This window comes from Oncorhynchus masou, chromosome 28, assembly GCF_036934945.1.
Source record: "Oncorhynchus masou masou isolate Uvic2021 chromosome 28, UVic_Omas_1.1, whole genome shotgun sequence".
In the NCBI taxonomy this organism is placed as follows: domain Eukaryota; kingdom Metazoa; phylum Chordata; class Actinopteri; order Salmoniformes; family Salmonidae; genus Oncorhynchus; species Oncorhynchus masou.
This window is the reverse complement of record NC_088239.1, coordinates 87,638,866-87,650,316: the sequence shown is the minus strand read 5'-3', so window position 1 is coordinate 87,650,316 and position 11,451 is coordinate 87,638,866. Positions and strand designations below refer to the sequence as shown.

Below are 11,451 nucleotides of genomic sequence, written 5' to 3'. Positions count from 1 at the left end.
TAATGGGTGTAAGGTTAATTGTTATAGTGGGGAGGTCTTAATGGGTGTAGGGTTAGTTGTATATTGGGGAGGCTTTAATGGGTGTAGGGTTAGTTGTATAGTTGGGAGGTTTTAATGGGTGTAGGGTTAGTTGGTATAATGGTGAGGTTTTAATGGGTGTAGGGTTAGTTGGTATAATGGTGAGGTTTTAATGGGTGTAGGGTTAGTTGGTATAATGGGGAGGTTTTAATGGGTGTAGGGTTAGTTGGTAATGAGCTTTTAATGGGTGTAAGGTTAATTGTTATAGTGGGGAGGTCTTAATGGGTGTAGGGTTAGTTGTATATTGGGGAGGCTTTAATGGGTGTAGGGTTAGTTGTATAGTTGGGAGGTTTTAATGGGTGTAGGGTTAGTTGGTATAATGGTGAGGTTTTAATGGGTGTAGGGTTAGTTGGTATAATGGTGAGGTTTTAATGGGTGTAGGGTTAGTTGGTATAATGGTGAGGTTTTAATGGGTGTAAGGTTAGTTGTATAGTGGTGAGCATTTAATGGGTGTAGTGTTAGTTGGTATAATGGTGAGGTTTTAATGGGTGTAGTGTTAGTTGTATAGTGGGGAGGTTTTAATGGGTGTAGGGTTAGTTGTATAGTGGGGAGGTTTTAATGGGTGTAGGGTTAGTTGTATAGTGGGGAGGTTTTAATGGGTGTAGGGTTAGTTGTATAGTGGGGAGGTTTTAATGGGTGTAGGGTTAGTTGGTATAATGGTGAGGTTTTAATGGGTGTAGGGTTAGTTGGTATAATGGTGAGGTTTTAATGGGTGTAGGGTTAGTTGGTATAATGGGGAGGTTTTAATGGGTGTAGGGTTAGTTGGTAATGAGCTTTTAATGGGTGTAAGGTTAATTGTTATAGTGGGGAGGTCTTAATGGGTGTAGGGTTAGTTGTATATTGGGGAGGCTTTAATGGGTGTAGGGTTAGTTGTATAGTTGGGAGGTTTTAATGGGTGTAGGGTTAGTTGGTATAATGGTGAGGTTTTAATGGGTGTAGGGTTAGTTGGTATAATGGTGAGGTTTTAATGGGTGTAGGGTTAGTTGGTATAATGGTGAGGTTTTAATGGGTGTAGGGTTAGTTGGTATAATGGTGAGGTTTTAATGGGTGTAGGGTTAGTTGTATAGTGGTGAGCATTTAATGGGTGTAGGGTTAGTTGGTATAATGGTGAGGTTTTAATGGGTGTAGGGTTATTTGTATAGTGGGGAGGTTTTAATGGGTTTAGGGTTAGTTGTATAGTGGTGAGGTTTTAATAGGTATAGGGTTAGTTGTATAGTGGGGAGGTTTTAATGGGTTCGTTGGTATAGTGGGGAGGTTTTAATGGGTGTAAGGTTAATTGTTATAGTGGGGAGGTCTTAATGGGTGTAGGGTTAGTTGTATATTGGGGAGGCTTTAATGGGTGTAGGGTTAGTTGTATAGTTGGGAGGTTTTAATGGGTGTAGGGTTAGTTGGTATAATGGTGAGGTTTTAATGGGTGTAGGGTTAGTTGGTATAATGGTGAGGTTTTAATGGGTGTAGGGTTAGTTGGTATAATGGGGAGGTTTTAATGGGTGTAGGGTTAGTTGGTAATGAGCTTTTAATGGGTGTAAGGTTAATTGTTATAGTGGGGAGGTCTTAATGGGTGTAGGGTTAGTTGTATATTGGGGAGGCTTTAATGGGTGTAGGGTTAGTTGTATAGTTGGGAGGTTTTAATGGGTGTAGGGTTAGTTGGTATAATGGTGAGGTTTTAATGGGTGTAGGGTTAGTTGGTATAATGGTGAGGTTTTAATGGGTGTAGGGTTAGTTGGTATAATGGTGAGGTTTTAATGGGTGTAAGGTTAGTTGTATAGTGGTGAGCATTTAATGGGTGTAGGGTTAGTTGGTATAATGGTGAGGTTTTAATGGGTGTAGTGTTAGTTGTATAGTGGGGAGGTTTTAATGGGTGTAGGGTTAGTTGTATAGTGGGGAGGTTTTAATGGGTGTAGGGTTAGTTGTATAGTGGGGAGGTTTTAATGGGTGTAGGGTTAGTTGGTATAATGGTGAGGTTTTAATGGGTGTAGGGTTAGTTGGTATAATGGTGAGGTTTTAATGGGTGTAGGGTTAGTTGGTATAATGGGGAGGTTTTAATGGGTGTAGGGTTAGTTGTATAGTGGGGAGGTTTTAATGGGTGTAGGGTTAGTTGGAAGGGCAGTGTTTCTTCCCTTTTCCCGTCCTTTTTGTGTCACAAAGTGTAATGAATTCATACTCTAGAACAGTAGGTAGAAATAGGGCAAGATGGGAGCTACAGATGAATATGGATGCCCTGTCCGGCCTCACTCTCCACTACAGTAGATGGCGGTGTACGCACCTTTCGGTTGGTTGCGATCCGCCAAATTTAAAGAATAGAAGTTTGACTCCTCCCAGTTCTGTGTGCCGTTGCGAGGGGTACTTGATGGTGTTCTCATCACCCATCTCTAAGCTACTAGCAGACACTGTAGCGCTGAAACGCAATATGGAGTAGCATGCACGCGTCTGGGCATTATTTTCTTCCATTCCCTTTGATGGATGTGCACGTCCATTGGAATATACGTTCATCGCACGGTAAGTTCTCCGTGATGCACTCGGTGGCAGCCCCGGCCACTCGGTGAGAAGTAGACAAATTGTTGTTGCTATTCGCCTATTCAGCTATTGTCTTGCTTCTCACAGCGTCTACGGGTCGATGGGTTCGTGTGCTGTGGCTGAGCGCAATGTGGAATTGGTTCCGATATTGCCGGAGTGTTCATTTTTTATTTCAGCCGATTTAAATATAGCCAGTGTTTAACTAAAGCGTTACTGTGTTGCAATGGTCAGTCCTGAGAATGAAGCCACACGTTGCGGAGGGAGTACTATCATGGTCCTCCGAGGGTCATTTAATTATTTAAATGGTCTTTTACCAGGGAGGGTCTGTGAACTCAGACTAACACCTGTCTCTCTGGAACTCATTTAGACCGTGATTGTTGTGTAATTACCTCGCCGTCCTCGTGTTTTAGGTTTCCAATTATTTATCGAGCTGAGAGGGAGGGGAGGCTAATCATTCATGGACATCATTTGTTCGTCATTAGTAGGATCACGAGCATGGTTGGTGATACAGACAATTTGCTTGTCTGTGTGTCATTCCAGTCGCCTTTGGTTGTGGTCTGGGGCCGGATGTATCAAGTGTCTTGATAGCTGATTTAGGATCAGTTTGGTCGTGTTTCATAACCTCTCAGCAGTAGAAAGGGCTGATTTAGGATCAGTCAGAATAAGATGACATGGTGACATTATCCCACTCTGATCTCCCTGTGAACTCCAACCTGATGGCACATGATGCCACCCACACCCCAGCTCCACAGCATCCTCCCACACCCCAGCTCCACAGCATCCTCCCACACCCCAGCTCCACAGCATCCTCCCACAACCCCAGCTCCACAGCATCCTCCCACAACCCCAGCTCCACAGCATCCTCCCACAACCCCAGCTCCACAGCATCCTCCCACACCCCAGCTCCACAGCATCCTCCCACAACCCCAGCTCCACAGCATCCTCCCACAACCCCAGCTCCACAGCATCCTCCCACACCCCAGCTCCACAACCCCAGCTCCACAGCATCCTCCCACACCCCAGCTCCACAGTATCCTCCCACAACCCCAGCTCCACAGCATCCTCTCACAGCTCCACAGTATCCTCCCACAACCCCAGCTCCACAGCATCCTCCCACACCCCACATCCCAGCTCCACAACCCCAGCTCCACAGCATCCTCCCACAACCCCAGCTCCACAGCATCCTCCCACAACCCCAGCTCCACAGCATCCTCCCACCACGGCCCCACACCCCAGCGCCACAGCATCCTCCCACCACGGCCCCACACCCCAGCGCCACAGCATCCTCCCACACCCCAGCGCCACAGTATCCTCCCACTCCACAGCATCCTCCCACAGCTAGAATTGTGCTCTACTGTTGACCATTCCCTGTGTGCCCTGTTCAAATGTGGAGCACTATATAGGGAATAGGGTTCCATTTGAGACACCACCATTCCTCCTGGTACCTGCTCTTTAACCACTCTCCCTTCTCCCCCTGCTCTTTACCCACTCTCCCTTCTTCCCCCTGCTCTTTAACCACTCTCCCTTCTCCCCCCTGCTCTTTACCCACTCTCCCTTCTCCCCCCTGCTCTTTAACCACTCTCCCTTCTCCCCCTGCTCTTTAACCACTCTCCCTTCTCCCCCCTGCTCTTTACCCACTCTCCCCTCTTCCCCCCGCTCTTTACCCACTCTCCCTTCTCCCCCCTGCTCTTTACCCACTCTCCCTTCTCCCCCTGCTCTTTACCCACTCTCCCTTCTCCCCCTGCTCTTTAACCACTCTCCCTTCTCCCCCCTGCTCTTTAACCACTCTCCCTTCTCCCCCCTGCTCTTTAACCACTCTCCCCTCTTTACCCACTCTCCCTTCTCCCCCTGCTCTTTAACCACTCTCCCTTCTCCCCCTGCTCTTTACCCACTCTCCCCTCTTCCCCCGCTCTTTACCCACTCTCCCTTCTCCCCCTGCTCTTTAACCACTCTCCCTTCTCCCCCTGCTCTTTAACCACTCTCCCTTCTCCCCCTGCTCTTTAACCACTCTCCCCCCCCTCTTTACCCACTCTCCCTTCTCCCCCTGCTCTTTAACCACTCTCCCTTCTCCCCCTGCTCTTTAACCACTCTCCCTTCTCCCCCCTGCTCTTTAACCACTCTCCCTTCTCCCCCTGCTCTTTAACCACTCTCCCTTCTCCCCCTGCTCTTTAACCACTCTCCCTTCTCCCCCTGCTCTTTAACCACTCTCCCTCTTCCCCCCGCTCTTTACCCACTCTCCCCTCTACCCCCTGCTCTTTACCCACTCTCCCCTCTCCCCCCTGCTCTTTACCCACTCTCCCTCTACCCCCCTGCTCTTTAACCACTCTCCCTTCTCCCCCGTGCTCTTTACCCACTCTCCCCTCTTCCCCCCTGCTCTTTACCCACTCTCCCCTCTTCCACCCTGCTCTTTACCCACTCTCCCCTCTACCCCCCTGCTCTTTACCCACTCTCCCCTCTGCTCTTTACCCACTCTCCCCTTTCCCCCGCTCTTTACCCACTCTCCCCTCTTCCCCCTGCTCTTTACCCACTCCCCTCTTCCCCCTGCTCTTTACCCACTCTCCCCCCTCTTCCCCTGCTCTTTACCCACTCTCCCCTCTTCCCCCGCTCTTACCCACTCTCCCCTCTTCCCCCTGCTCTTTACCCACTCTCCCCTCTTCCCCCCGCTCTTTACCCACTCTCCCCTCTTCCCCCTGCTCTTTACCCACTCTCCCCTCTTTACCCACTCTCCCCTCTTTACCCACTCTCCCCTCTTTACCCACTCTCCCCTCTTTACCCACTCTCCCCTCTTTACCCACTCTCCCCTATTTACCCACTCTCCCTTCTTTACCCACTCTCCCTTCTTTACCCACTCTCCCTTCTTCACCCACTCTCCCCTCTTCCCCCCGCTCTTCACCCACTCTCCCTTCTTCACCCACTCTCCCCTCTCCCCCCCGCTCTTTACCCACTCTATCCTCTTCCCCCCGCTCTTTGCCCACTCTCCCTTCTTCACCCACTCTCCCTTCTTCACCCACTATCCCCTCTTTACCCTGCTCTTCACCCACTCTGCCGTCTTCCCCCCGCTCTTTACCCACTCTCCCCTCTTCCCCCCGCGCTTCACCCACTCTCCCCTCTTCCCCCTGCTCTTTACCCACTCTCCCTTCTTTACCCACTCTCCCTTCTTTACCCACTCTCCCTTCTTTACCCACTCTCCCCCTTTACCCACTCTCCCCTTCACTTCCCCCTTCTTCACCCACTCTCCCCTCTTCCCCCTGCTCTTTACCCACTCTCCCTTCTTTACCCACTCTCCCTTCTTTACCCACTCTCCCCTCTTTACCCACTCTCCCCTCTTTACCCACTCTCCCTTCTTTACCCACTCTCCCTTCTTTACCCACTCTCCCTTCTTTACCCACTCTCCCTTCTTTACCCACTCTCCCTTCTTTACCCACTCTCCCCCTTTACCCACTCTCCCCTCTTCCCCCCCGCTTCACCCACTCTCCCCTCTTCCCCCTGCTCTTTACCCACTCTCCCTTCTTTACCCACTCTCCCTTCTTTACCCACTCTCCCTTCTTTACCCACTCTCCCTTCTTCACCCACTCTCCCCTCTTCCCCCACTCTCCCTTCTTCACCCACTCTCCCCTCTTCCCCCCGCTCTTCACCCACTCTCCCTTCTTCACCCACTCTCCCCTCTCCCCCCCGCTCTTTACCCACTCTATCCTCTTCCCCCCGCTCTTTGCCCACTCTCCCTTCTTCACCCACTCTCCCTTCTTCACCCACTCTCATTCTTCACCCACTCTCATTCTTCACCCACTATCCCCTCTTTACCCTGCTCTTCACCCACTCTGCCCTCTTCCCCCCGCTCTTTACCCACTCTCCCCACTTCCCCCCGCGCTTCACCCACTCTCCCCTCTTCCCCCTGCTCTTTACCCACTCTCCCCTCTTCCCCTGCTCTTTACCCACTCTCTCCCCCTGCTCTTTACCCACTCTCCCCCTGCTCTTTACCCACTCTCCCCCCTGCTCTTTACCCACTCTCCCCCTGCTCTTTACCCACTCTCCCCCTGCTCTTTACCCACTCTCCCCCTGCTCTTTACCCACTCTCCCCCTGCTCTTTATCCACTCTCCCCCCTGCTCTTTACCCACTCTCCCCCTGCTCTTTACCCACACTCCCCCCTGCTCTTTACCCACTCCCCCTGCTCTTTACCCACTCTCCCCTCTTTACCCACTCTCCCTTCTTTACCCACTCTCCCTTCTTTACCCACTCTCCCTTCTTTACCCACTCTCCCTTCTTTACCCACTCTCCCTTCTTCACCCACTCTCCCCTCTTCCCCCCGCTCTTTACCCACTCTCCCCTCTTCCCCCCTGCTCTTTACCCACTCTCCCTTCTTTACCCACTCTCCCTTCTTCACCCACTCTCCCCTCTTTCCCCCGCTCTTTACCCACTCTCCCCTCTTCCCCCCTGCTCTTTACCCACTCTCCCCTCTTCCCCCTGCTCTTTACCCACTCTCCCCCTCCTCCCCCGCTCTTCACCCACTCTCCCCTCTCCCCCGCTCTTTACCCACTCTCCTCTCTTCCCCCTGCACTTTACTGACTCTCCCCCCTGCTCTTTACCCACTCTCCCCCTGCTCTTTACCCACTCTCCCCCTGCTCTTTACCCACTCTCCCCCTGCTCTTTACCCGCTCTCCCCCTGCTCTTTACCCGCTCTCCCCCTGCTCTTTACCCGCTCTCCCCCTGCTCTTTACCCGCTCTCCCCCCTGCTCTTTACCCGCTCTCCGCCCCTGCTCTTTACCCGCTCTCCGCCCCTGCTCTTTACCCGCTCTCCGCCCCTGCTCTTTACCCGCTCTCCGCCCCTGCTTTTACCCGCTCTCCGCCCTGCTCTTTACCCGCTCTCCGCCCCTGTTTTTTACCCGCTCTCCGCCCTGCTCTTTACCCGCTCTCCGCCCCTGCTCTTTACCCGCTCTCCGCCCCTGCTCTTTACCCGCTCTCCGCCCCTGCTCTTTACCCGCTCTCCGCCCCTGCTCTTTACCCGCTCTCCGCCCCTGCTCTTTACCCGCTCTCCCCCTGCACTTTACCCGCTCTCCCCCTGCACTTTACCCGCTCTCCCCCTGCACTTTACCCGCTCCCCCCCTGCTCTTTACCCGCTCTCCGCCCCTGCACTTTACCCGCTCTCCCCCCTGCTCTTTACCCGCTCCCCCTCTGTTCTTTACCCGCTCCCCCTGTTCTTTACCCACTCTACCCCCCTGCTCTTTACCCACTCTACCCCCCTTGCTCTTTACCCACTCTACCCCCTGCTCTTTACCCACTCTACCCCCCCTTGCTCTTTACCCACTCTACCCCCCTTGCTCTTTACCCACTCTACCCCCCTTGCTCTTTACCCAATCTACCCCCCTTGCTCTTTACCCACTCTACCCCCCTTGCTCTTTACCCACTCTACCCCCTTGCTCTTTACCCACTCTACCCCCCCTTGCTCTTTACCCACTCTACCCCCCTTGCTCTTTACCCACTCTACCCCCTTGCTCTTTACCCACTCTACCCCCCTTGCTCTTTACCCACTCTACCCCCCCTTGCTCTTTACCCACTCTACCCCCCTTGCTCTTTACCCACTCTACCCCCTTGCTCTTTACCCACTCTACCCCCCTTGCTCTTTACCCACTCTACCCCCCTTGCTCTTTACCCACTCTACCCCCTTGCTCTTTACCCACTCTACCCCCCTTGCTCTTTACCCACTCTACCCCCCTTGCTCTTTACCCACTCCCCTTGCTCTTTACCCACTCCACCCCCTTGCTCTTTACCCGCTCTACCCCCCCCTGCACTTTACCCGCTCCCCCCTGCTCTTTACCCGCTCTCCGCCCCTGTTCTTTACCCGCTCTCCCCCTGTTCTTTACCCGCTCCCCTTCTGTTCTTTACCCGCTCCCCCCTGTTCTTTACCCACTCTACCCCCCTGCTCTTTACCCACTCTACCCCCCTTGCTCTTTACCCACTCTACCCCCCTTGCTCTTTACCCACTCTACCCCCCTTGCTCTTTACCCACTCTACCCCCCTTGCTCTTTACCCACTCTACCCCCCTTGCTCTTTACGCACTCTACCCCCTTGCTCTTTACGCACTCTACCCCCCTTGCTCTTTACGCACTCTACCCCCTTGCTCTTTACGCACTCTACCCCCTTGCTCTTTACGCACTCTACCCCCCTTGCTCTTTACCCACTCTACCCCCCTTGCTCTATACCCACTCTACCCCCCTTGCTCTTTACCCACTCTACCCCCCTTGCTCTTTACCCACTCTACCCCCTTGCTCTTTACCCACTCCCCTTGCTCTTTACCCACTCCCCTCCGCTCTTACCCACTACCCTCCCTTGCTCTTTACCCACTACCCCCTTGCTCTTTACCCACTACCCCCCCTTGCTCTTTACCCACTTCCCCCGCTCTTTACGCACTCTACCCCCCTTGCTCTTTACGCACTCTACCCCCTTGCTCTTTACCCACTCTACCCCCTTGCTCTATACCCACTCTACCCCCTTGCTCTTTACCCACTCTACCCCCCCCTGCTCTATACCCACTCTACCCCCCCTTGCTCTATACCCACTCTACCCCCCTTGCTCTTTACCCACTCTACCCCCTTGCTCTTTACCCACTCTACCCCCCTTACTCTTTACCCACTCTACCCCCTTGCTCTTTACCCACTCCCCTTGCTCTTTACCCACTCCCCTTGCTCTTTACCCACTACCCTCCCTTGCTCTTTACCCACTACCCTCCCTTGCTCTTTACCCACTACCCCCCCTTGCTCTTTACCCACTCCCCTTGCTCTTTACCCACTCCCTTGCTCTTTACCCACTACCCTCCCTTGCTCTTTACCCACTACCCTCCCTTGCTCTTTACCCACTACCCTCCCTTGCTCTTTACCCACTACCCCCCTTGCTCTTTTACCCACTACCCCCCTTGCTCTTTACCCACTCCCCTTGCTCTTTACCCACTACCCTCCCTTGCTCTTTACCCACTACCCTCCCTTGCTCTTTACCCACTACCCTCCCTTGCTCTTTACCCACTACCCTCCCTTGCTCTTTACCCACTACCCTCCCTTGCTCTTTACCCACTACCCCCTTGCTCTTTACCCACTACCCCCTTGCTCTTTACCCACTTCCCCCGCTCTTTACCCACTACCCCCGCTCTTTACTCACTCTACCCCCCTTGCTCTTTACCCACTCTACCCCCCTTGCTCTTTACCCACTCTACCCCCTTGCTCTTTACCCACTCTACCCCCCTTGCTCTTTACCCACTCTACCCCCCTTGCTCTATACCCACTCTACCCCCTTGCTCTTTACCCACTCTACCCCCTTGCTCTATACCCACTCTACCCCCTTGCTCTTTACCCACTCTACCCCCTTGCTCTTTACCCACTCTACCCCCTTGCTCTTTACCCACTCTACCCCCTTGCTCTTTACCCACTCTACCCCCCTTGCTCTTTACCCACTCTACCCCCTTGCTCTTTACCCACTCTACCCCCTTGCTCTTTACCCACTCCCCTTGCTCTTTACCCACTTTCCCCCTGCTCTTTACCCACTTCCCCCTGCTCTTTACCCACTACCCCCTTGCTCTTTACCCACTACCCCCCTTGCTCTTTACCCACTACCCCCTTGCTCTTTACCCACTACCCCCCCTTGCTCTTTACCCACTACCCCCCTTGCTCTTTACCCACTACCCCCCTTGCTCTTTACCCACTACCCCCCCTTGCTCTTTACCCACTACCCCCCCCCCTTGCTCTTTACCCACTACCCCTCTTGCTCTTTACCCAATCCCACTCCCCCCCTTGCTCTTTACCCAATCTCACTCCCCCTCTTGCTCTTTACCCACTCTTCCCCCCTGCTCTTTACCCAGTCTCTTGTCAGTGCTCAAAGGCTAGTCTATTTGCCAACCCTGTTGTGTATATAACGCATGTACTTTATGCAGTGCTTTTTGAATGTTCAACCCTGTATTGTAGTTTCACTGTATTTTGTCCAGTCACCCTCTGTCCTTTGACATTGTTTTGTATTTTTCTGGAATCAGTTCATGGTTTGAAATGGACTCCTCTTGGAGTCAATTCCCATCTCCAGGAATTTAGGAATGGAATCAGAATGGACTCCCAATATTTCATGATATTAACAGTCCTTCATCTCCTGTAGATTGAGATCCAGACTGATCCATTCTTTGCTGAGACAACATGGCTTCTGACAACACACAGCGCAGTTACTCCATCATCCCATGTTTCATCTTCGTAGAGGTAAGACTGTCTCTGGTGTTACCTAATGACAGATCATAGAGGTAAGACTGTCTCTGGTGTTACCTAGGAACAGATCATAGAGGTAAGACTGTCTCTGGTGTTACCTAGGAACAGATCATAGAGGTAAGACTGTCTCTGGTGTTACCTAGGAACAGATCATAGAGGTAAGACTGTCTCTGGTGTTACCTAGGAACAGATCATAGAGGTAAGACTGTCTCTGGCGTTACCTAGGGACAGATCATAGAGGTAAGACTGTCTCTGGTGTTACCTAATGACAGATCGTATAGGTAAGACTGTCTCTGGCGTTACCTAATGACAGATCGTATAGGTAAGACTGTCTCTGGTGTTACCTAATAACAGGTAGTACAGTGATCCTAGAGGTAAGACTGTCTCTGGTGTTACCTAATGACAGATCGTATAGGTAAGACTGTCTCTGGCGTTCCCTAATGACAGGTAGTACAGTGATCCTAGAGGTAAGACTGTCTCTGGCGTTACCTAATAACAGATCGTATAGGTAAGACTGTCTCTGGTGTTACCTAATAACAGGTAGTACAGTGATCCTAGAGGTAAGACTGTCTCTGGTGTTACCTAATGACAGATCGTATAGGTAAGACTGTCTCTGGTGTTACC

At 52.3% G+C, this 11,451-nt stretch overlaps 1 protein-coding gene across 1 annotated transcript in view; it reads left to right on the top strand.

The window, feature by feature from the left end:
• The first annotated feature begins 2,416 nt into the window (after nt 1-2,416).
• Nucleotides 2,417-11,451, top strand: part of LOC135516938 (phospholipid phosphatase-related protein type 1) — a 28,053-nt gene continuing 19,018 nt past the window's right edge. The window contains exons 1-2 of the mRNA XM_064941004.1: nt 2,417-2,577; nt 10,724-10,821. Coding sequence (XP_064797076.1) covers nt 10,762-10,821 — 60 coding nt within the window. The 5' untranslated portion in view covers nt 2,417-2,577; nt 10,724-10,761. The remainder of the gene's footprint in view (nt 2,578-10,723; nt 10,822-11,451) is intronic.